Genomic DNA, 25,699 nt, shown 5'->3' with positions numbered 1-25,699 from the left:
CTTTTTTGTATACTTTTTTTAACTTAACATCTTTTTTTTATCATGGTTCGCCCTTCTCGCCTATCAAACTCCCTCTTCTCCAGCCCTTTGCCTTTTCTACCTATCACCTCTCAGCTTCTTGCTTCATTCCTCCCCCTTCCCCACCCACCCAGCATCACCTACCACCTTCTAGCTTATCCTCCTTCCCCTCCCTCTGGCTTCTTCCCCCGTCCTTTCCAGTCCTAAAGAAAGAGCCCGGTCCAAAAACGTCGACTGTTTATTCCTCTCCATAGATGCTGCCCAACCTTGCTGAGTTTCCTGTGTTGCTCTGGATTGCCAGCGTCTAAAAAATCTCTTTTTGAAATTCATTTCTGAAACTAAATCAGACAGAAAAAGTGTTTTTTTTTCTCTCTGTTTCTCTTCCGTGGGCTGCTGTTGTGCGGTGAGGGTTTGGGTTCTGCCGGGGGCCGACACAGGAAGCAGCACGTCATCTTTCATCTTCGCCCCATCCCCTGTGGCGAAGGCGAACCGATTAAAAAGCAGCTAAGCGGAGCAGTCAAGCTCGAGAGGCGGAGTCGGGGGGGGGGGTGGGGACACGGCCACCAACGGAGAGGGACTGAGACAGAGTGGTGCTCGATACAGACAGCGTCGCCCGCTCAGAGTGACCAAGACGCAGGCGCCAATGAGCACGGGGGGGGGTAGAGAGACCACGACACGAACGCTGAACGTCTGGCAGCCACACAGGAGACAATCGAGGAGGGTGGAACCCTGGTAGATAGAAATACAGAGGAGGCAGGAGAGAGTTTGCATTGTGCAGTTATAGAGTGAGTGAAAACTCCAAGGTATTAGCTCTGTTTGGGAAACTTTGGAGACTTTCTACTCCGGCGCAGGGTCAGTCCGGCGGAAGGAGAGGGTGGGCCCCGGCGTCGTGGTAATCGGGCCGAGCAGCCTCTCCCAGTGGAATCAACCTCAGCTCAGAAAGGCACCTCGGAGGGAAAAGGGCCTCCATCGTCTGATTGGGAAAGGACGGAGACGGGGCACAAAGGCATGAGCGCGCCGGGAAGCAATCAGACGCAGGACTGTTACGGTAAGAGAAGAGACGAAATCTATCTTTATTAGAGCTCCTTCGGCCCATCACGTCCGTGCCAGCCCGAGCTGGTCCCACTTGCTGGGGTTGGACTTGTATCTCTCTAACCCTGCAGGAAGGACACGGGAGCTTTAGAGAGGGCGCAGCGAAGATCTACCAGGATGCTGCCTTGAGTGAGTTAGGGCTTTTCTCATCGGAGTGAAGGAGATAGAGGTGATAGAGGTGATAGAGGAGATAGAGGTGATAGAGGTGATGAGGCATAGATCGCGTGGACAGGCAGAGTTTGTTTTCCCAGAGCGATAAAGTATAAGGGCGATGTTAGAGGCCGTTTTTTAAATACAGACTGTTGTAGGTATGGGGAAACGCCCTGCCAGGGTTGGTGGTAGAGGCAGATACATTAGGGACATTTAAGACATTCTTTGACAAGCACATGGATGATAGAAAAATGGAGAGCTATAGAGTCATAGAAAAGCACAGGACAGAAACAGGCTCTTCAGCCCATCTACTCCGTGCCGAACCATTTAAAATGTCTACTCCCATCGACCTGCACCGGGACCACACCCTCCACACCCCTCCCATCCACGTACGCATGCAGACACCTCTTGCATGTTAAAATCGAGCTTGTACTAGCAGCTCGTTCTCACGACCCTCTGTGAAGAAGTTCTCCTCCCCCTCATGTTCTCCTTAATCTCTTCACTTCTCACATTTAACCCATGACTTCTGGTCGTAGTCCCACCCAACCTCAGTGGAAAAAGCCTGCTTGCATTTTCCCTATCTATACCCCTCATAGTTCTGTATACTTCTATCAAATCTCTTCTAAATCTTCTACGTTCCAAGGAATGAAGTCCTAACCTATTCAATCTTTCCCTATAAGTTCCTCCAGTCCCAGCAAAATCCTTGTAAGTTCTCCCTGCGCTCTTTCAACCTTTTAATCCTTACTGTAGGTAGATCACCAAAACTGCACACAATCCTCCAAATTAGGCCTCACTAACATCTTATACAAATTCAACATAACATCCCAACTCCTGTAATCAATACTTTGATTAATGAAGGCCAGTATGCCAAAATCTTTCTTTACAACCCTATCTACCTGTGACGCCACTTTCAACAAATTATGGACCTGTATTCCCAGATCCCTTTGTTCTACCACACTCCTCAGTGCCCTCCCGCTCACTGTGTAAATCCTACCCTGCAGAAGGGAAGGAGGGAAGATTTCGGTTTATGTAGGAGGGAAGGTTTAGGTTGAGTTAAAAGGTTGTCAAAACATCGTGGGCTGAAGGTCCTGAATGGTTCTGTGGTCCGTGTTAAATGTCGCCTATCCAAGTGCCTTTATTGTAATCGAAATTGCCCCCTCTCCACTACTTGCTCTGGCAGCTTGTTATATTAACCGAGCACCCCTTGTGTGAACAAAATTTGCTCCTCAGATCCTCTTTAAGTCTTCCCCCACTTATCTTAAACCCTGCGCCTTTATTTTAGACTCCCCTAAGAAAGGACTGTGACCACCCACCTTACTGACGGAAGGATGGTGGTTAGCACGGTACCAGCGACCCAGGTTCAGTTCCCACCACAGCCTGTAAGGAGTTTGTACGTCTCCCCGTTAACTGATCATTGTAAATTGTCCCGTGTTTAGGCTGGGGTGAAGTCAGAGGATTGCTACGCTGTGCAGCTCGAAGGGCCGGAAGCGCCTGTTCCACGCAGTATCGAAATCAATAAATAACAAATAAACAGATGAATGAATGAATAAATAAATAGATATACCTCTCTTGATTTTATGAATCTCTATCAGGTGATCCCTCAGCTGCCTTCGTTCCAGGCAATACAGCCCCAACAGATCTGAGCTCTCCCTATAGTCCGTAAGACAAAGGAGCAGAATTGGGCCACTCGGGCCATCAACTCTGCCCCGTCACTCCATCATGGCTGATTTATTATTCCTCTTGGCCCCATTCTCCTGTCTTTGGTGCCCTTACTAATCAAGAACCTGTCAACCTCCATTTTAAATTTACCCAATGACGCGGCCTCCACAGCCGTCCGTGGCAAAGAATTCCGCAGATTCACCACCCTCTGGCTAAAGAAATTCCTCCTCATCTCTGTTCTAAAGGGACGTCCTATTCTGAGGCTGTGCCCTCTGGTCCTCGACTCTCTCACTCTAGGAAACATCCTCTCCACGTTCAGTCTCTCCAGGCCTTTCAATATTCAGTAGTTTTCAATGAAATCCACCCTCCTTATACTTCTAAATGCCAGCAAGAACAGGCCCAGAGCCATGACACACTCCTCATACATTAACCCTTTCATTCACCTCTTCTCCTCTCTTTCTCACTCTCTCCTCCTTTTCTCTCTCTCTCTCACACACTCCCTACCTCTATATCTCGGTCTGTTTCTCTCTCTCCCTCTCTATCTCTCTCACTCTATCTCGCTCTCGCTCTCTCTCTCTCTCTCTCTCTATGTGTTACAGCATGTATTCTCCCCTCTCTCCTCCTCTGTTCACACCTCCTTCAGAACCTTCCTCCCTGCCTCTCTCAGCCAGCACCAGCTGATGCCATCCTGTCTATCCTGGACTTCAACCTGACACAGACGTCCCCATTTCTTTGTTCCTCTACATCAGGGGTTCCCAACCTGGGACCCACGGACCCCTCGGTTAATGGTAGGGGTCCATTGCATAAAAAAAAGTTGGGAACCACTGTTTTCCAAATATTCCCTGTCCGGTGATGGAAACTTAAACCCTGGTGTGCTGTTCCCGTCGCCCCGTTGCAGGAAGGATGTGGAGAGGGTGCAGAAGATGCTGCCAGGATTAGAGGGCATGGGCGATACGGAGAGGCTGGACAAATGTGGGTCGTTTTCTCTGGAGTCTGAGAGAGCTGAGGGGAGACCTGACTTAAGTTCAGCACAGATCAGGGGAAAGGTCGCGATGGCACCAGTGAGCCACAGTGACCTTCTGTGGGCCACGGGCAGCACTTCAAAACATACTTTGAAATATACTGCTTTCGGATTCCTCCCAATGCAATTTGCAGCGTGTAACCTTCTCCCGGGTTGGTGCTCCCTTTCGTTGGTTCTGTTATGGTGATTATTCTATAGATCTGGGGAGAATGCCCACAAGAAAGTGAATCCCAGGGTTGTCTACGGCGACTACAATCGGGAGATTCTGCTGCTCGAACATTCTGCCTTTCTCAGATTATGTATCTCTGAAATTCGTCCTTCTCTCTCATTCTGAACCTGTGAGGTTCTGCTCGCCCCGTGATTCTGCTAACTTTACCTTCAACTTTGAACTTCGAGACAGGCAGAACCTTCTCCCCATGATGATCACGTCAAAAACTGGAGGGCATGCACTGAAGGGAGAGGTTTAAGGGAGATGTGTGGGGTGAACGGTGGGTGCTTGGATTGGGCTGCCAGGAGTGCTGGAGGAGGCAGATACGATCGAGGCGTTTAAAGTATACAGTACTGTGTGAAAGTCTCGGGCACATATATATCGATAGGGTGCTGTCTTTTCCACTGTACTGTATTTGTCAATGTGTAAATCTACGGGGAGAAAAGGATGTTGGGCATGGCGAGGGTGGAACGCCACGGGAGGTGTGTGGGACAGGAAGCAGAGAATGGTACGGGAGCAGACACACCACAGGCAAGGTCATTTGATTCCAGAGACTGAAGACTGTCACAAGCGGGGGATGGTGCTTGTGCCGGTTTCCGTGGCGTGAAGCGACTGAGAGTACGAGACTCCGCAGCCCCCACCCCGGATAAGACACCAGTCTATCGCGAGGTTAACCCCCAGCATTTTTTTTTTGCCGGTACCCATTCTCAGCTGGGTAGACGGCAGCAATGTGTGGCTAGGTGCCTTGCCCAAGGACACACACGCTGCCCCGGCCGAGGCTCGACCCACGACCTTCAGATCGCTAGTGCAATGCCCTAACCACTTGGCCGCGTGCCACACATATTTGATAACAAATAATTGGTTTATTGATCATTACAGAATATCTCTCTGGTGCTTCCCGCTCTCTCCCCTCTCCCTTCCCCTTTTCCCAACCATGATTCCCCTCTCTGTCCCCTTCCCACTCTCAGTCCACAATAGAGACCCAGATCAGAATCAGGTTTATCATCGCTCACACAGTGCAATACAAAAAATCACTACAGTACTGTGCAAAAGTCTCAGGCACCCTGCCTATACATATGTGCCTAGACATTCTTCACAGTATTTCAGGCCACTCACTCCATTGATTCTACTCTGCTAGCCCATCATGGCTGATTTATTGCCCCTCTCAACTCCATTGTCCTGCCTTCTCCCTGTGACCTTCGACACCCTGACTAATCAGGAACCTGTCGCCCTCCGCTTTCAGTCTCCCCAATGACTTGCCCTCCACAGCCGTCTGTGATTCAGAGGCTGTTAGAGTCGGGAATGGCGGGATATGGATCCTGAGCGGGTGGAAGGGAATTTGGGTGAATCTGGGATCGGGTTCCGTGCCGATGTCGTGAACAGCAGGCCCTGTTCCTGTGCTGCACTGTGGTACGTTGTAGCACTCCCATCACAGATGCTGCCCGACCAGCTGAGTATATCTGACCTTCCTTGCTTTTCACTGTCAACTCTGTGCCCCTGCGTTTGGTATTTTTTGTTTTGCTTTGTGTTTCTACGGCTGTGGCTCAGCACTAGGCTGATTCGTGCTGCGTGGGCAGACCTTTCCCAGCGAAGGTGAACGAAGATGACATTGCAGTACCACGAGTGGGTGCCCTCCCTTTCTGAGTTTGCACATTTCCGGGGTGATGCTTCACTGAACGAACGGATGTTTAGATTCGAACTGCAGCAACCATTTGCTTTCTCCTACCCGCCGCTTAGAGTAACACCTGGATAGAACCGTAAGGCACAGAAGCAGGCCCATCGTTTCCATGCCAACCGTAAACCTGTAAATTTTTAAAGAAACCTTGTTACTGTTTCACAAAAACCAGCCTCACCTCGATGAACTCTATCTACGCTTCCTGCTGCCTCTGCAAAGCAGCCGGCGTCATCAAAGACCCGACCCACCCTGGACTCCCCCTCTCCCATCGGGCAGAAGGTACAAAAGCCCGAAAGCTCGTCCCACCGGGCTCAAGGACAGCTCCTCCCTCGCTGTTCTCAGACTCTTCAACGGGTCTCTTGTATGAGACAGATGGACTCTCGATCTCCCAGTCTACCTCGTCATGAGCCTCACGTCTCACTGCTCCACCGACACTACACTCTCTCTGTCACTCCATACTTCACATTCTCCTTTTGCCTCTCCCTTCGCTCTGCCTCGACGAACTTGACGTTGTGACATGATCTGTCTGGGTGGCACATCAAAGAAAGTTTTTCCACTGCATCTCGGTGCTGGTGACACTGATAACCCACTTCCTCCAGAGGCTTGTTCCTAAACCCACAAGCCTCTGTGTAAAACAAAATTCACCCTTGAGATCAGAGGGTCCCGACCTGGGGACCAGGACCCCTTGCTGAATGGTTTTGGTCCATGGCATAAAAATGATTGTTTCTGGTGACTGCAGTCTGGTGATTCTGCTACTCTGAAATTCTACTCCCCCTGAGATTATGCCTCTTTGAAATTCTTCCTTCTCTCTCATTCCTGTCTCTGAGATTCTTATTCTCTGAGATTCAGTATCTGTGACATTTATCTTCTCGGGGATTCTCCTTCACTGTAATTCTGCTTCTCTGAGATTCTGAGTTTCTCTCTTTCTCCATTTCTGAGATTCTGATGTTTTTGACATTCTGCTGCTCTCTCATTCTGCTCCTGTGAGATTCTTCTTCTCTGAGATTCTACATTTGAAATTCTTCAAACTTACCTTGGACTTTGAACTTTGAAACGGTCAGAATCTTTTCCCCCAGGGTGATCATGTCCATAAGATACAAGAGCAGAATTAGGCCATTTGACACATCGAGTCTGCTCCACCATTCAATCATGACTGATCCTTTTTCCCCTCCTCAGCCCCACTCCCCAGCCTTCCCCCCCCCCCCATAACCTTTGATGCCGTGTCTAATCAAGAGCCTACCAAGCACTTCCTTAAATATATCCAATGGCCTGGCCTCCACTGCTGCCTGTGGTAACAAATTCCACACAGTAACGACCCTCTGGTGAATGCAATTTCTCCGCATCTCTGTTTTAAATGGACACCACTCTATCCTGAGACTGTGCTCTCTTGTCCTGGACTCTCCCAGCACAGGAAACATCCTCTCTACATCTGCTCTGTCGAGCCTTTCAACATTTAAAAGGTTTCAAAGAGACCCTCACTGAGGCTTCTAAACTCGACCTAGTACCGTTCCAGAGCCATCAAACATTCCTTGTATGATCACTCTTTCATTCCCAGAATCATCCTTGTGAACGGCCTCTGGACCCTCTCCAATGCCAGCACGTCTTTTGTAAGGTGAAGAGCCCAAACCTGTTCACGTACTCAAGGTGAGGCCTCACCAGTGCCTTATAACACCGCAGCATCACATCCCTTCTCTTGTATTCTCGACCTCTTGAAATGAATGCTAAAATTCCATTAGCCTTCCTCATCACCAATCTGCATATCAACTGCAAACCTGACAACAAAGCCATCTATTCCATCAAATTGTCATTGATATTGAAATACAACATAAAAAGAAGTGGTCCCAACACCGACTGCTGTGGAACACCACGAGTCACTGGGAGTCAACCAGAATAGGATCCGTTTATTCCCACTCGCTGCCTCCTACCAATCAGTCAACGCTCTAACCATGTTGGAATACCATGGGCTCTTAACTTGGTAAGCAGTCTCATGGTTGGCACCTTGTCAAGGGCCTTCTGGAAATCCAAATATACAACATCCACTGCATCCCCTTTATCTAACCCACCTGTAATCTCCTCAAAGAATTCCAACAGGTTCATCAGGCAAGATTTTCCCTTAAGAAAACCATGTCGTCTTGTCCTGTGTCACCAAGTACCCCACAAACTCATTCATAAACTCCAACATCTTCCCAACCACTGAGGTCAGGCTAACTGGTCTGTAAATTTCTTTCTGCAGCCACCCTCCTTTTGACGTGCCTTATCTATTTCCTGTTGTAACCTGTGGTCCACGTCCCAGCTACTGTTGGGAGGCCTGTATAGATCTGCCATCAGGGACCTTTTACACTTGCAGTTGCTGAACTCAACCCAGAAGGATTCAACATCTTCCAACCCTACGTCACAACTTTCTTCTGATTTCATGCCATTCTTTACCAGCTGAGCCGTGCCAGCCCCTGTGCCTACCATCCTATCCCTCCGATATAACGTGTAACCTTGCACATTCAGCTCCCAACTACAACCATCCTTCAGTCACGACTCAGTGATGGCCACAACATCATACCTGACAATCTGTAACAGTGCAACAAGATCATCCAACTTATTTCTTGTACTCCGTCCATTCAGATATAACACTTTGAGTGCTGTATTCACTACCCTTTTTGATTCTGCATCCCTAAAGCGCTGATACTCACCCTGCTGGCTGCAATGTTGTCCTGTCCTCTGCCTGCCCATTCTGACAGTCTGACTACACGTTAGCTTTGCTTTTTCACCATCAGTCCTGTCCTGAGTCCCTTCACTCCAGTTCCCACCCCCAGCCAAATTAGTTTACACCCTCCCCAACTGCTCTAACAGACCTGCCCACGAGAATATTGGTCCCCCTTGGGTTCAGGTGCAACCCGTCACTTTTAAACAGGTCATACCTCCCCCAGAGGAGATCCCAATGATCTAAGAACCTGAAGCCCTGCCCCCTGAACCAGCTTCTCAGCCAAGCTCTTACCTGCCAAATCAACCTGTTCCTACCCTCACTGGCACATGGTACAGGCAGCAATCCAGAAATTACTATCCGGGAGGTCCTGCTTCTCGGCTTTATGTCTAGCTCTCTAAATTCTCTCTTCTGGATCTCATTGCTTTTCCTTCCTATGTCATTGGTACCAATATGTACCAAGACATCTGACTGTTCTCCCTCCATATCGAAAATGCTGTGGGCACAATCCAAGTTGTCCCTGGGAGGCAACAAACCATCCGGGTGTCCCGTTCACGTTCACGTCCACAGAATCCCCTGTCTGTTCCTCTGTCCATTGAGTCCCCTATCACTACCGCTCCCCTCTTCTCCCTCCTGACCTTCTGCACCATAGACCAATGCACAGTGCCAGTAACCTGGCAGACACTGGAGGGCATGCACTGAGGGCAGAGGAGGAAGGGTTACAGGAGATGTGTGGGCTGAATGTTTTTACACACAGAATGGTGGGTGCTTGGATTGGGCTGCCAGGAGTGCTGGTGGAAGCAGATACGATCGAGGTGATTAAAACATACAGTACTGTGTAAAAGTCTTAGGCACATATATATTGAGAGGGTGCCCCTGCCTTTGGTACTTTTTGTTTTGTTTTGTGTTTCTACGGCCGTGGCTCAGCACGAGGCTGATTCGTGCTGCGTGGGCAGGCCGTTCCCAGCGAAGGCGAACGAAGATGACATTGCAGTACCTCGAGTGGGTGCACTCCCTTTCTGAGTTTCCACATTTCCGGGTGGCGAGTCACTGAACGAACGGATGTTTAGATTCAAACTGGAGCCACCATTTGCTTTCTCCTACCCGCCACTTTGACTAACACCTCGATAGAACAGTAAGGCACAGAAACAGGCCCATCGTTTCCATGCCAACCGTGAACCGTGAACACGTAGATTTTTAAAGAAACCTTGTTATCATTTCACAAAAACCAGCCTCACCTCAGTGAACTCTATCTACGCTTCCTGCTGCCTCTGCAAAGCAGCCGGCGTCATCAAAGACCCGACCCACCCTGGACTTTCCCTCTCCCATCGGGCAGAAGGTACAAAAGCCCAAAAGCTCGTCCCACCGGGTTCAAGGACAGCTCCTCCCTCCCTCAAAGAATTCCAATAGGTTCATCAGGCAAGATTTTCCCTTAAGAAAACCATGCCGTCTTGTCCTGTGTCACCAAGTACCCCACAAACTCATTCTTATCATAAACTCCAATATCTTCTCAACCACTGAGGTCAGGCTAACTGGTCTGTAAACTTCTTTCTGCAGCCACCCGCCTTTTGACGTGCCTTATCTATTTCCTGTTGTAACCTGTGGTCCACGTCCCAGCTACTGTTGGGAGGCCTGTATAGATCTGCCATCAGGGACCTTTTACACTTGCAGTTGCTGAACTCAACCCAGAAGGATTCAACGTCTTCCAACCCTACGTCACAACTTTCTTCTGATTTCATGCCATTCTTTACCAGCTGAGCCGTGCCAGCCCCTCTGCCTACCATCCTATCCCTCCGGTATAACGTGTAACCTTGCACATTCAGCTCCCAACTACAACCATCCTTCAGTCACGACTCAGTGATGGCCACAACATCATACCTGACAATCTGTAACAGTGCAACAAGATCATCCAACTTATTTCTTGTACTCTGTCGATTGAGATATAACACTTTGAGTACTGTATTCGCTACCCTTTTTGATTCTGCATCCCTAAAGCGCTGATACTCACCCTACTGGCTGCAATGTTGTCCTGTCTTCTGCCTGCCCATTCTGACAGTCTGACTACACGCTAGCTTTGCTTTTTCACCATCAGTCCTATCCTCAGTCCCTTCACTCCAGTTCCCACCCCCAGCCAAATTAGTTTACACCCTCCCCAACTGCTCTAACAGACCTGCCCGCGAGAATATTGGTCCCCCTTGGGTTCAGGTGCAACCCGTCACTTTTGAACAGGTCATACCTCCCCCAGAGGAGATCCCAATGATCTAAGAACCTGAAGCCCTGCCCCCTGAACCAGCTTCTCAGCCAAGCTCTTACCTGCCAAATCATCCTGTTCCTACCCTCACTGGCACATGGTGCAGGCAGCAATCCAGAAATTACTATCCGGGAGGTCCTGCTTCTCGGCTTTATGTCTAGCTCTCTAAATTCTCTCTTCTGGATCTCATTGCTTTTCCTTCCTATGTCATTGGTACCAATATGTACCAAGACATCTGACTGTTCTCCCTCCATATCGAAAATGCTGTGGGCACAATCCAAGTTGTCCCTGGGAGGCAACAAACCATCCGGGTGTCCCGTTCACATTCACGTCCACAGAATATCCCCTGTCTGTTCCTCTGTCCACTGAGTCCCCTATCACTACCGCTCCCCTCTTCTCCCTCCTGACCTTCTGCAACATAGACCGATGCTCAGTGCCAGTAACCTGGCAGACACTGGAGGGCATGCACTGAGGGGAGAGGACGAAGGGTTAAAGGAGATGTGTGGGCTGAATGTTTTTACACACAGAATGGTGGGTAGTTGGATTGGGCTGCCAGGAGTGCTGGTGGAATCAGTTACGATCGAGGTGTTTAAAACATACAGTACTGTGTAAAAGTCTTAGACACATATATATCGATAGGGTGCTGAAGACTTTTGCACAGTACAGTATTTGTCAATGTGGAGCAGAGAGAGAGTTTGTAAATCTGGCGGGACCAAAGGATGTCGGGAATGGTCAGGGTAGAGTGGCACGGTAGGCGTGTGGGACAGGTGGCAGAGAAGGAGTGCCAGGGCGGGGGAGGTGTCTGCTGTGGATGCAGACATACCCAACCCTGAGACACCAGGAAAGGTCATTTGATTCCAAACAATTGGTTTATTGATCATTACAGAATGTCTCTCTGGTGCTTCCCACTCCCTCCCCTCTCCTTTCCCCTTTTCCCAACCATGATTCCCCTCTCCCTGCTCCCTTCCCACTCTCAGTCCACAATAGAGACCCAGATCAGAATCAGGTTTATCATCACTCACATATGTCATAGAAACATAGAAACATAGAAAATAGGTGCAGTAGTAGGCCATTCAGCCCTTCGAGCCTGCACCGCCATTTATTATGATCATGGCTGATCATCCGACTCAGAACCCTGCACCAGCCTTCTCTCCATACCCCCTGATCCCCGTAGCCACAAGGGCCATATCTAACTCCCTCTTAAATATAGCCAATGAACTGGCCTCAACTGTTTCCTGTGGCAGAGAATTCCATAGATTCACCACTCTCTGTGTGAAGAAGTTTTTCCTCATCTCGGTCCTAAAAGGCTTCCCTTTTATCCTCAAACTGTGTCCCCTCGTTCTGGACTTCCTCAACATCGGGAACAATCTTCCTGCATCTAGCCTGTCCAATCCCTTTAGGATTTTATACGTTTCAATCAGATCCCCCCTCAATCTTCTAAATTCCAACGAGTACAAGCCCAGTTCATCCAGTCTTTCTTCATATGAAAGTCCTGCCATCCCAGGAATCAATCTGGTGAACCTTCTTTGTACTCCCTCTATGGCAAGGATGTCTTTCCTCAGATTAGGGGACCAAAACTGCACACAATACTCCAGGTGTGGTCTCACCAAGGCCTTGTACAACTGCAATAGTACCTCCCTGCTCCTGTACTCGAATCCTCTCGCTATAAATGCCAGCATACCATTCGCCTTTTTCACCGCCTGCTGTACCTGCATGCCCACTTTCAATGACTGGTGTATAATGACACCCAGGTCTCGTTGCACCTCCCCTTTTCCTAATCGGCCACCATTCAGATAATAATCTGTTTTCCTATTTTTGCCACCAAAGTGGATAACTTCACATTTATCCACATTAAATTGCATCTGCCATAAATTTGCCCACTCACCCAACCTATCCAAGTCACCCTGCATCCTCTTAGCATCCTCCTCACAGCTAACACTGCCGCCCAGCTTCGTGTCATCCGCAAACTTGGAGATGCTGCATTTAATTCCCTCATCCAAGTCATTAATATATATTGTAAACAACTGGGGTCCCAGCACTGAGCCCTGCGGTATCCCACTAGTCACTGCCTGCCATTCTGAAAAGGTCCCGTTTATTCCCACTCTTTGCTTCCTGTCTGCTAACCAATTCTCTATCCACATCAATACCTTACCCCCAATACCGTGTGCTTTAAGTTTGCACATTAATCTCCTGTGTGGGACCTTGTCAAAAGCCTCTTGAAAATCCAAATATACCACATCCACTGGTTCTCCCCTATCCACTCTACTAGTTACATCCTCAAAAAATTCTATGAGATTCGTCAGACATGATTTTCCTTTCACAAATCCATGCTGACTTTGTCCGATGATTTCACAGCTTTCCAAATGTGCTGTTATCACATCTTTGATAACTGACTCCTGCAGTTTCCCCACCACCGACATGAAATGTGTTTTTTTGCAGCAGCAGAACAGTGCAATGCATCAAGTTACTCAGAGTACTGTGCAAAAACTCTCAGGCACCCGAGATAAATATCTTTGTCGTTTTTTGTATACAGATATAGATATATATATATATAGATATAGATATATATCTATATATATACACAAGAATTTTTCACAGTATTTCAGGATCAGAATCAGGCCATTCAGTCCATCGATTCTACTCTGCTAGTCCATCATGGCTGATTTATTGCCCCTCTCAACCCCATTCTCCTGCCTTCTCCCTGTGCCCTTTGACTCCCTGACTAATCAGGAACCTGTCGCCCACCGCTTTCAGTCTCCCCGATGACTTGCCCTCCACAGCCGTCTGTGATTCAGAGGCTGTTAGAGTCGGGAATGGCGGGATATGGATCCTGAGCGGGTGGAAGGGAATTTGGATGAATTTGGCATCGGGTTCTGTGCCGATGTCGTGGACAGCAGGCCCTGTTCCTGTGCTGCACTGTAGTACGTTGTAGCACTCCCATCACAGATGCTGCCCAACCAGCTGAGTATATCTGACCTTCCTTGCTTTTCACTGTCGACCCTGTGCCCCTGCGTTTGGTATTTTTTGTTTTGTTTTGTGTTTCTACGGCTGTGGCTCAGCACTAGGCTGATTCGTGCTGCGTGGGCAGACCGTTCCCAGCGAAGGTGAACGAAGATGACATTGCAGTACCACGAGTGGGTGCGCTCCCTTTCTGAGTTTGCACATTTCCGGGGTGATGCTTCACTGAACGAACGGATGTTTAGATTCAAACTGCAGCGACCATTTGCTTTCTCCGACCCACTACCTATAGGAACACCTCGATCGAACCGTAAGGCACAGAAACAGGCCCATCGTTTCCATGCCAACCGTGAACCGTGAACCTGTAATTTTTTAAAGAAACCTTGTTATCATTTCACAAAAACCAGCCTCACCTCGGTGAACTCTATCTACGCTTCCTGCTGCCTCTGCAAAGCAGCCGGCGTCATCAAAGACCCGACCCACCCTGGACTCCCCCTCTCCCATCGGACAGAAGGTACAAAAGCCCGAAAGCTCGTCCCACCGGGCTCAAGGACAGCTCCTCCCTCACTGTTCTCAGACTCTTCAACGGGTCTTTTGTATGAGACAGATGGACTCTCGATCTCCCAGTCTACCTCGTCATGAGCCTCACGTCTCACTGCTCCACTGACACTACGCTCTCTCTGTCACTCCATACTTCACATTCTCTTTTTGCCTCTCCCTTTGCTCTGCCTCGACGAACTTGACATTGCGACATGATCTGTCTGGGTGGCACATCAAAGAAGGTTTTTCCACTGCATCTCGGTGCTGGTGACACTGATAGCCCACTTCCTCCGGAGGCTCGTTCCTGAACACAAGTTTCTGTGTAAAACAAAATTCACCCTTGAGATCAGAGCGTCCCGACCTGGGGACCAGGACCCCTTGCTGAATGGTTTTGGTCCATGGCATAAAAATGGTTGTTTCTGATGACTGCAGTCTGGTGATTCTGCTACTCTGAAATTCTACTCCCCCTGAGATTATGCCTCTTTGAAATTCTTCCTTCTCTCTCATTCCTGTCTCTGAGATTCAGTATCTGTGACATTTATCTTCTCGGGGATTCTCCTTCGCTGCAATTCTGCTTCTCTGAGATTCTGAGTTTCTCTCTTTGTCCATTTCTGAGATTCTGATGTTTTTGACATTCTGCTGCTCTCTCATTCTGCTCCCGTGAGATTCTTCTTCTCTGAGATTCTACATTTGAAATTCTTCAAACTTACCTTGGACTTTGAACTTTGAAACGGTCAGAATCTTTTCCCCCAGGGTGATCATGTCCATAAGATACAAGAGCAGAATTAGGCCATTTGACACATCGAGTCTGCTCCACCATTCGATCATGGCTGATCCTTTTTCCCCTCCTCAGCCCCACTCCCCAGCCTTCCCCCCCCGCATAATCGTTGATGCCGTGTCTAATCAAGAGCGTATCAAGCACTTCCTTAAATATATCCAATGGCCTGGCCTCCACTGCTGCCTGTGGTAACAAATTCCACACAGTAACGACCCTCTGGTGAATGAAATTTCTCCGCATCTCTGTTTTAAATGGACACCGCTCTATCCTGAGGCTGTGCTCTCTTGTCCTGGACCCTTCCAGCACAGGAAACATCCTCTCTACATCTGCTCTGTCGAGCCTTTCAACATTTAAAAGGTTTCAAAGAGACCCTCCCTCAGCCTTCTAAACTCGACCTAGTACCGTCCCAGAGCCATCAAACGTTCCTTGTATGATCACTCTTTCATTCCCAGAATCATCCTTGTGAACGGCCTCTGGACCCTCTCCAATGCCAGCACGTCTTTTGTAAGGTGAAGAGCCCAAAACTGTTCACGATACTCAAGGTGAGGCCTCACCAGTGCCTTATAACACCGCAGCATCACATCCCTTCTCTTGTATTCTCGACCTCTTGAAATGAATGCTAAAAGTCCATTAGCCTTCCTCATCACCAATCTGCATATCAACTGCAAACCTGACAACAAAGCCATCTATTCCATCAAATTGTCATTGATATTGAAATACAACATAAAAAGAAGTGGTCCCAACACCGACTGCTGTGGAACACCACGAGTCACTGGCAGTCAACCAGAATAGGATCCGTTTATTCCCACTCGCTGCCTCCTACCAATCAGTCAACGCTCTAACCATGTCGGAATACCATGGGCTCTTAACTCGGTAAGCAGTCTCATGGTTGGCACCTTGTCAAGGGCCTTCTGGAAATCCAAATATACAACATCCACTGCATCCCCTTTATCTAACCCACCTGTAATCTCCTCAAAGAATTCCAACAGGTTCATCAGGCAAGATTTTCCCGTAAGAAAACCATGTCGTCTTGTCCTGTGTCACCAAGTACCCCACAAACTGATTCATAAACTCCAACATCTTCCCAACCACTGAGGTCAGGCTAACTGGTCTGTAAACTTCTTTCTGCAGCCACCCGCCTTTTGACGTGCCTTATCTACTTCCTGTTGTAACCTGTGGTCCACGTCCCAGCTACTGTTGGGAGGCCTGTATAGATCTGCCATCAGGGTCCTTTTACACTTGCAGTTGCTGAACTCAACCCAGAAGGATTCAACGTCTTCCATCCCTGCGTCACAACTTTCTTCTGATTTCATGCCATTCTTTACCAGCTGAGCCGTGCCAGCCCCTCTGCCTACCATCCTATCCCTCCGATATAACGTGTAACCTTGCACATTCAGCTCCCAACTACAACCATCCTTCAGTCACGACTCAGTGATGGCCACAACATCATACCTGACAATCTGTAACAGTGCAACAAGATCATCCAACTTATTTCTTGTACTCCGTCCATTCAGATATAACACTTTGAGTGCTGTATTCACTACCCTTTTTGATTCTGCATCCCTAAAGCGCTGATACTCACCCTGCTGGCTGCAATGTTGTCCTGTCCTCTGCCTGCCCATTCTGACAGTCTGACTACACGTTAGCTTTGCTTTTTCACCATCAGTCCTGTCCTGAGTCCCTTCACTCCAGTTCCCACCCCCAGCCAAATTAGTTTACACCCTCCCCAACTGCTCTAACAGACCTGCCCGCGAGAATATTGGTCCCCCTTGGGTTCAGGTGCAACCCGTCACTTTTAAACAGGTCATACCTCCCCCAGAGGAGATCCCAATGATCTAAGAACCTGAAGCCCTGCCCCCTGAACCAGCTTCTCAGCCAAGCTCTTACCTGCCAAATCAACCTGTTCCTACCCTCACGGGCACATGGTACAGGCAGCAATCCAGAAATTACTATCCGGGAGGTCCTGCTTCTCGGCTTTATGTCTAGCTCTCTAAATTCTCTCTTCTGGATCTCATTGCTTTTCCTTCCTATGTCATTGGTACCAATATGTACCAAGACATCTGACTGTTCTCCCTCCATATCGAAAATGCTGTGGGCACAATCCAAGTTGTCCCTGGGAGGCAACAAACCATCCGGGTGTCCCGTTCACGTTCACGTCCACAGAATCCCCTGTCTGTTCCTCTGTCCATTGAGTCCCCTATCACTACCGCTCCCCTCTTCTCCCTCCTGACCTTCTGCACCATAGACCAATGCACAGTGCCAGTAACCTGGCAGACACTGGAGGGCATGCACTGAGGGCAGAGGAGGAAGGGTTACAGGAGATGTGTGGGCTGAATGTTTTTACACACAGAATGGTGGGTGCTTGGATTGGGCTGCCAGGAGTGCTGGTGGAAGCAGATACGATCGAGGTGATTAAAACATACAGTACTGTGTAAAAGTCTTAGGCACATATATATTGAGAGGGTGCCCCTGCCTTTGGTACTTTTTGTTTTGTTTTGTGTTTCTACGGCCGTGGCTCAGCACGAGGCTGATTCGTGCTGCGTGGGCAGGCCGTTCCCAGCGAAGGCGAACGAAGATGACATTGCAGTACCTCGAGTGGGTGCACTCCCTTTCTGAGTTTCCACATTTCCGGGTGGCGAGTCACTGAACGAACGGATGTTTAGATTCAAACTGGAGCCACCATTTGCTTTCTCCTACCCGCCACTTTGACTAACACCTCGATAGAACAGTAAGGCACAGAAACAGGCCCATCGTTTCCATGCCAACCGTGAACCGTGAACACGTAGATTTTTAAAGAAACCTTGTTATCATTTCACAAAAACCAGCCTCACCTCGGTGAACTCTATCTACGCTTCCTGCTGCCTCTGCAAAGCAGCCGGCGTCATCAAAGACCCGACCCACCCTGGACTTTCCCTCTCCCATCGGGCAGAAGGTACAAAAGCCCAAAAGCTCGTCCCACCGGGTTCAAGGACAGCTCCTCCCTCCCTCAAAGAATTCCAATAGGTTCATCAGGCAAGATTTTCCCTTAAGAAAACCATGCCGTCTTGTCCTGTGTCACCAAGTACCCCACAAACTCATTCTTATCATAAACTCCAATATCTTCTCAACCACTGAGGTCAGGCTAACTGGTCTGTAAACTTCTTTCTGCAGCCACCCGCCTTTTGACGTGCCTTATCTATTTCCTGTTGTAACCTGTGGTCCACGTCCCAGCTACTGTTGGGAGGCCTGTATAGATCTGCCATCAGGGACCTTTTACACTTGCAGTTGCTGAACTCAACCCAGAAGGATTCAACGTCTTCCAACCCTACGTCACAACTTTCTTCTGATTTCATGCCATTCTTTACCAGCTGAGCCGTGCCAGCCCCTCTGCCTACCATCCTATCCCTCCGATATAACGTGTAACCTTGCACATTCAGCTCCCAACTACAACCATCCTTCAGTCACGACTCAGTGATGGCCACAACATCATACCTGACAATCTGTAACAGTGCAACAAGATCATCCAACTTATTTCTTGTACTCTGTCGATTGAGATATAACACTTTGAGTACTGTATTCGCTACCCTTTTTGATTCTGCATCCCTAAAGCGCTGATACTCACCCTACTGGCTGCAATGTTGTCCTGTCTTCTGCCTGCCCATTCTGACAGTCTGACTACACGCTAGCTTTGCTTTTTCACCATCAGTCCTATCCTCAGTCCCTTCACTCCAGTTCCCACCCCCAGCCAAATTAGTTTACACCCTCCCCAACTGCTCTAACAGACCTGCCCGCGAGAATATTGGTCCCCCTTGGGTTCAGGTGCAACCCGTCACTTTTGAACAGGTCATACCTCCCCCAGAGGAGATCCCAATGATCTAAGAACCTGAAGCCCTGCCCCCTGAACCAGCTTCTCAGCCAAGCTCTTACCTGCCAAATCATCCTGTTCCTACCCTCACTGGCACATGGTGCAGGCAGCAATCCAGAAATTACTATCCGGGAGGTCCTGCTTCTCGGCTTTATGTCTAGCTCTCTAAATTCTCTCTTCTGGATCTCATTGCTTTTCCTTCCTATGTCATTGGTACCAATATGTACCAAGACATCTGACTGTTCTCCCTCCATATCGAAAATGCTGTGGGCACAATCCAAGTTGTCCCTGGGAGGCAACAAACCATCCGGGTGTCCCGTTCACATTCACGTCCACAGAATATCCCCTGTCTGTTCCTCTGTCCACTGAGTCCCCTATCACTACCGCTCCCCTCTTCTCCCTCCTGACCTTCTGCAACATAGACCGATGCTCAGTGCCAGTAACCTGGCAGACACTGGAGGGCATGCACTGAGGGGAGAGGACGAAGGGTTAAAGGAGATGTGTGGGCTGAATGTTTTTACACACAGAATGGTGGGTAGTTGGATTGGGCTGCCAGGAGTGCTGGTGGAATCAGTTACGATCGAGGTGTTTAAAACATACAGTACTGTGTAAAAGTCTTAGACACATATATATCGATAGGGTGCTGAAGACTTTTGCACAGTACAGTATTTGTCAATGTGGAGCAGAGAGAGAGTTTGTAAATCTGGCGGGACCAAAGGATGTCGGGAATGGTCAGGGTAGAGTGGCACGGTAGGCGTGTGGGACAGGTGGCAGAGAAGGAGTGCCAGGGCGGGGGAGGTGTCTGCTGTGGATGCAGACATACCCAACCCTGAGACACCAGGAAAGGTCATTTGATTCCAAACAATTGGTTTATTGATCATTACAGAATGTCTCTCTGGTGCTTCCCACTCCCTCCCCTCTCCTTTCCCCTTTTCCCAACCATGATTCCCCTCTCCCTGCTCCCTTCCCACTCTCAGTCCACAATAGAGACCCAGATCAGAATCAGGTTTATCATCACTCACATATGTCATAGAAACATAGAAACATAGAAAATAGGTGCAGTAGTAGGCCATTCAGCCCTTCGAGCCTGCACCGCCATTTATTATGATCATGGCTGATCATCCGACTCAGAACCCTGCACCAGCCTTCTCTCCATACCCACTGATCCCCGTAGCCACAAGGGCCATATCTAACTCCCTCTTAAATATAGCCAATGAACTGGCCTCAACTGTTTCCTGTGGCAGAGAATTCCATAGATTCACCACTCTCTGTGTGAAGAAGTTTTTCCTCATCTCGGTCCTAAAAGGCTTCCCTTTTATCCTCAAACTGTGTCCCCTCGTTCTGGACTTCCTCAACATCGGGAACAATCTTCCTGCATCTAGCCTGTCCAATCCCTTTAGGATTTTATACGTTTCAATCAGATCCCCCCTCAATCTTCTAAATTCCAACGAGTACAAGCCCAGTTCATCCAGTCTTTCTTCATATGAAAGTCCTGCCATCCCAGGAATCAATCTGGTGAACCTTCTTTGTACTCCCTCTATGGCAAGGATGTCTTTCCTCAGATTAGGGGACCAAAACTGCACACAATACTCCAGGTGTGGTCTCACCAAGGCCTTGTACAACTGCAATAGTACCTCCCTGCTCCTGTACTCGAATCCTCTCGCTATAAATGCCAGCATACCATTCGCCTTTTTCACCGCCTGCTGTACCTGCATGCCCACTTTCAATGACTGGTGTATAATGACACCCAGGTCTCGTTGCACCTCCCCTTTTCCTAATCGGCCACCATTCAGATAATAATCTGTTTTCCTATTTTTGCCACCAAAGTGGATAACTTCACATTTATCCACATTAAATTGCATCTGCCATAAATTTGCCCACTCACCCAACCTATCCAAGTCACCCTGCATCCTCTTAGCATCCTCCTCACAGCTAACACTGCCGCCCAGCTTCGTGTCATCCGCAAACTTGGAGATGCTGCATTTAATTCCCTCATCCAAGTCATTAATATATATTGTAAACAACTGGGGTCCCAGCACTGAGCCCTGCGGTATCCCACTAGTCACTGCCTGCCATTCTGAAAAGGTCCCGTTTATTCCCACTCTTTGCTTCCTGTCTGCTAACCAATTCTCTATCCACATCAATACCTTACCCCCAATACCGTGTGCTTTAAGTTTGCACATTAATCTCCTGTGTGGGACCTTGTCAAAAGCCTCTTGAAAATCCAAATATACCACATCCACTGGTTCTCCCCTATCCACTCTACTAGTTACATCCTCAAAAAATTCTATGAGATTCGTCAGACATGATTTTCCTTTCACAAATCCATGCTGACTTTGTCCGATGATTTCACAGCTTTCCAAATGTGCTGTTATCACATCTTTGATAACTGACTCCTGCAGTTTCCCCACCACCGACATGAAATGTGTTTTTTTGCAGCAGCAGAACAGTGCAATGCATCAAGTTACTCAGAGTACTGTGCAAAAACTCTCAGGCACCCGAGATAAATATCTTTGTCGTTTTTTGTATACAGATATAGATATATATATATATAGATATAGATATATATCTATATATATACACAAGAATTTTTCACAGTATTTCAGGATCAGAATCAGGCCATTCAGTCCATCGATTCTACTCTGCTAGTCCATCATGGCTGATTTATTGCCCCTCTCAACCCCATTCTCCTGCCTTCTCCCTGTGCCCTTTGACTCCCTGACTAATCAGGAACCTGTCGCCCACCGCTTTCAGTCTCCCCGATGACTTGCCCTCCACAGCCGTCTGTGATTCAGAGGCTGTTAGAGTCGGGAATGGCGGGATATGGATCCTGAGCGGGTGGAAGGGAATTTGGATGAATTTGGCATCGGGTTCTGTGCCGATGTCGTGGACAGCAGGCCCTGTTCCTGTGCTGCACTGTAGTACGTTGTAGCACTCCCATCACAGATGCTGCCCAACCAGCTGAGTATATCTGACCTTCCTTGCTTTTCACTGTCGACCCTGTGCCCCTGCGTTTGGTATTTTTTGTTTTGTTTTGTGTTTCTACGGCTGTGGCTCAGCACTAGGCTGATTCGTGCTGCGTGGGCAGACCGTTCCCAGCGAAGGTGAACGAAGATGACATTGCAGTACCACGAGTGGGTGCGCTCCCTTTCTGAGTTTGCACATTTCCGGGGTGATGCTTCACTGAACGAACGGATGTTTAGATTCAAACTGCAGCGACCATTTGCTTTCTCCGACCCACTACCTATAGGAACACCTCGATCGAACCGTAAGGCACAGAAACAGGCCCATCGTTTCCATGCCAACCGTGAACCGTGAACCTGTAATTTTTTAAAGAAACCTTGTTATCATTTCACAAAAACCAGCCTCACCTCGGTGAACTCTATCTACGCTTCCTGCTGCCTCTGCAAAGCAGCCGGCGTCATCAAAGACCCGACCCACCCTGGACTCCCCCTCTCCCATCGGACAGAAGGTACAAAAGCCCGAAAGCTCGTCCCACCGGGCTCAAGGACAGCTCCTCCCTCACTGTTCTCAGACTCTTCAACGGGTCTTTTGTATGAGACAGATGGACTCTCGATCTCCCAGTCTACCTCGTCATGAGCCTCACGTCTCACTGCTCCACTGACACTACGCTCTCTCTGTCACTCCATACTTCACATTCTCTTTTTGCCTCTCCCTTTGCTCTGCCTCGACGAACTTGACATTGCGACATGATCTGTCTGGGTGGCACATCAAAGAAGGTTTTTCCACTGCATCTCGGTGCTGGTGACACTGATAGCCCACTTCCTCCGGAGGCTCGTTCCTGAACACAAGTTTCTGTGTAAAACAAAATTCACCCTTGAGATCAGAGCGTCCCGACCTGGGGACCAGGACCCCTTGCTGAATGGTTTTGGTCCATGGCATAAAAATGGTTGTTTCTGATGACTGCAGTCTGGTGATTCTGCTACTCTGAAATTCTACTCCCCCTGAGATTATGCCTCTTTGAAATTCTTCCTTCTCTCTCATTCCTGTCTCTGAGATTCAGTATCTGTGACATTTATCTTCTCGGGGATTCTCCTTCGCTGCAATTCTGCTTCTCTGAGATTCTGAGTTTCTCTCTTTGTCCATTTCTGAGATTCTGATGTTTTTGACATTCTGCTGCTCTCTCATTCTGCTCCCGTTAGATTCTTCTTCTCTGAGATTCTACATTTGAAATTCTTCAAACTTACCTTGGACTTTGAACTTTGAAACGGTCAGAATCTTTTCCCCCAGGGTGATCATGTCCATAAGATACAAGAGCAGAATTAGGCCATTTGACACATCGAGTCTGCTCCACCATTCGATCATGGCTGATCCTTTTTCCCCTCCTCAGCCCCACTCCCCAGCCTTCCCCCCCCGCATAATCGTTGATGCCGTGTCTAATCAAGAGCCTATCAAGCACTTCCTTAAATATATCCAATGGCCTGGCCTCCACTGCTGCCTGTGGTAACAAATTCCACACAGTAACGACCCTCTGGTGAATGAAATTTCTCCGCATCTCTGTTTTAAATGGACACCGCTCTATCCTGAGGCTGTGCTCTCTTGTCCTGGACCCTTCCAGCACAGGAAACATCCTCTCTACATCTGCTCTGTCGAGCCTTTCAACATTTAAAAGGTTTCAAAGAGACCCTCCCTCAGCCTTCTAAACTCGACCTAGTACCGTCCCAGAGCCATCAAACGTTCCTTGTATGATCACTCTTTCATTCCCAGAATCATCCTTGTGAACGGCCTCTGGACCCTCTCCAATGCCAGCACGTCTTTTGTAAGGTGAAGAGCCCAAAACTGTTCACGATACTCAAGGTGAGGCCTCACCAGTGCCTTATAACACCGCAGCATCACATCCCTTCTCTTGTATTCTCGACCTCTTGAAATGAATGCTAAAAGTCCATTAGCCTTCCTCATCACCAATCTGCATATCAACTGCAAACCTGACAACAAAGCCATCTATTCCATCAAATTGTCATTGATATTGAAATACAACATAAAAAGAAGTGGTCCCAACACCGACTGCTGTGGAACACCACGAGTCACTGGCAGTCAACCAGAATAGGATCCGTTTATTCCCACTCGCTGCCTCCTACCAATCAGTCAACGCTCTAACCATGTCGGAATACCATGGGCTCTTAACTCGGTAAGCAGTCTCATGGTTGGCACCTTGTCAAGGGCCTTCTGGAAATCCAAATATACAACATCCACTGCATCCCCTTTATCTAACCCACCTGTAATCTCCTCAAAGAATTCCAACAGGTTCATCAGGCAAGATTTTCCCGTAAGAAAACCATGTCGTCTTGTCCTGTGTCACCAAGTACCCCACAAACTGATTCATAAACTCCAACATCTTCCCAACCACTGAGGTCAGGCTAACTGGTCTGTAAACTTCTTTCTGCAGCCACCCGCCTTTTGACGTGCCTTATCTACTTCCTGTTGTAACCTGTGGTCCACGTCCCAGCTACTGTTGGGAGGCCTGTATAGATCTGCCATCAGGGTCCTTTTACACTTGCAGTTGCTGAACTCAACCCAGAAGGATTCAACGTCTTCCATCCCTGCGTCACAACTTTCTTCTGATTTCATGCCATTCTTTACCAGCTGAGCCGTGCCAGCCCCTCTGCCTACCATCCTATCCCTCCGATATAACGTGTAACCTTGCACATTCAGCTCCCAACTACAACCATCCTTCAGTCACGACTCAGTGATGGCCACAACATCATACCTGACAATCTGTAACAGTGCAACAAGATCATCCAACTTATTTCTTGTACTCCGTCCATTCAGATATAACACTTTGAGTGCTGTATTCACTACCCTTTTTGATTCTGCATCCCTAAAGCGCTGATACTCACCCTGCTGGCTGCAATGTTGTCCTGTCCTCTGCCTGCCCATTCTGACAGTCTGACTACACGTTAGCTTTGCTTTTTCACCATCAGTCCTGTCCTGAGTCCCTTCACTCCAGTTCCCACCCCCAGCCAAATTAGTTTACACCCTCCCCAACTGCTCTAACAGACCTGCCCGCGAGAATATTGGTCCCCCTTGGGTTCAGGTGCAACCCGTCACTTTTAAACAGGTCATACCTCCCCCAGAGGAGATCCCAATGATCTAAGAACCTGAAGCCCTGCCCCCTGAACCAGCTTCTCAGCCAAGCTCTTACCTGCCAAATCAACCTGTTCCTACCCTCACTGGCACATGGTACAGGCAGCAATCCAGAAATTACTATCCGGGAGGTCCTGCTTCTCGGCTTTATGTCTAGCTCTCTAAATTCTCTCTTCTGGATCTCATTGCTTTTCCTTCCTATGTCATTGGTACCAATATGTACCAAGACATCTGACTGTTCTCCCTCCATATCGAAAATGCTGTGGGCACAATCCAAGTTGTCCCTGGGAGGCAACAAACCATCCGGGTGTCCCGTTCACGTTCACGTCCACAGAATCCCCTGTCTGTTCCTCTGTCCATTGAGTCCCCTATCACTACCGCTCCCCTCTTCTCCCTCCTGACCTTCTGCACCATAGACCAATGCACAGTGCCAGTAACCTGGCAGACACTGGAGGGCATGCACTGAGGGCAGAGGAGGAAGGGTTACAGGAGATGTGTGGGCTGAATGTTTTTACACACAGAATGGTGGGTGCTTGGATTGGGCTGCCAGGAGTGCTGGTGGAAGCAGATACGATCGAGGTGATTAAAACATACAGTACTGTGTAAAAGTCTTAGGCACATATATATTGAGAGGGTGCCCCTGCCTTTGGTACTTTTTGTTTTGTTTTGTGTTTCTACGGCCGTGGCTCAGCACAAGGCTGATTC

The 25,699-nt window shown here is 48.6% G+C and overlaps 1 protein-coding gene across 2 annotated transcripts in view; it reads left to right on the top strand.

The window, feature by feature from the left end:
- The first annotated feature begins 581 nt into the window (after positions 1-581).
- LOC134338887 (uncharacterized) overlaps positions 582-25,699 on the top strand; it is a 64,992-nt gene continuing 39,874 nt past the window's right edge. For both annotated transcript variants that reach the window (XM_063035050.1, XM_063035051.1), the window contains exon 1: positions 582-1,066. In XM_063035050.1, the coding sequence (XP_062891120.1) occupies positions 1,027-1,066 (40 nt within the window). In that variant the 5' untranslated portion in view covers positions 582-1,026. The remainder of the gene's footprint in view (positions 1,067-25,699) is intronic.

Source organism: Mobula hypostoma, chromosome 28 (assembly GCF_963921235.1).
Source record: "Mobula hypostoma chromosome 28, sMobHyp1.1, whole genome shotgun sequence".
NCBI lineage: Eukaryota > Metazoa > Chordata > Chondrichthyes > Myliobatiformes > Myliobatidae > Mobula > Mobula hypostoma.
The sequence above is the reverse complement of the archived record's forward strand: the minus strand, read 5'-3'. Positions and strand labels throughout refer to the sequence as shown.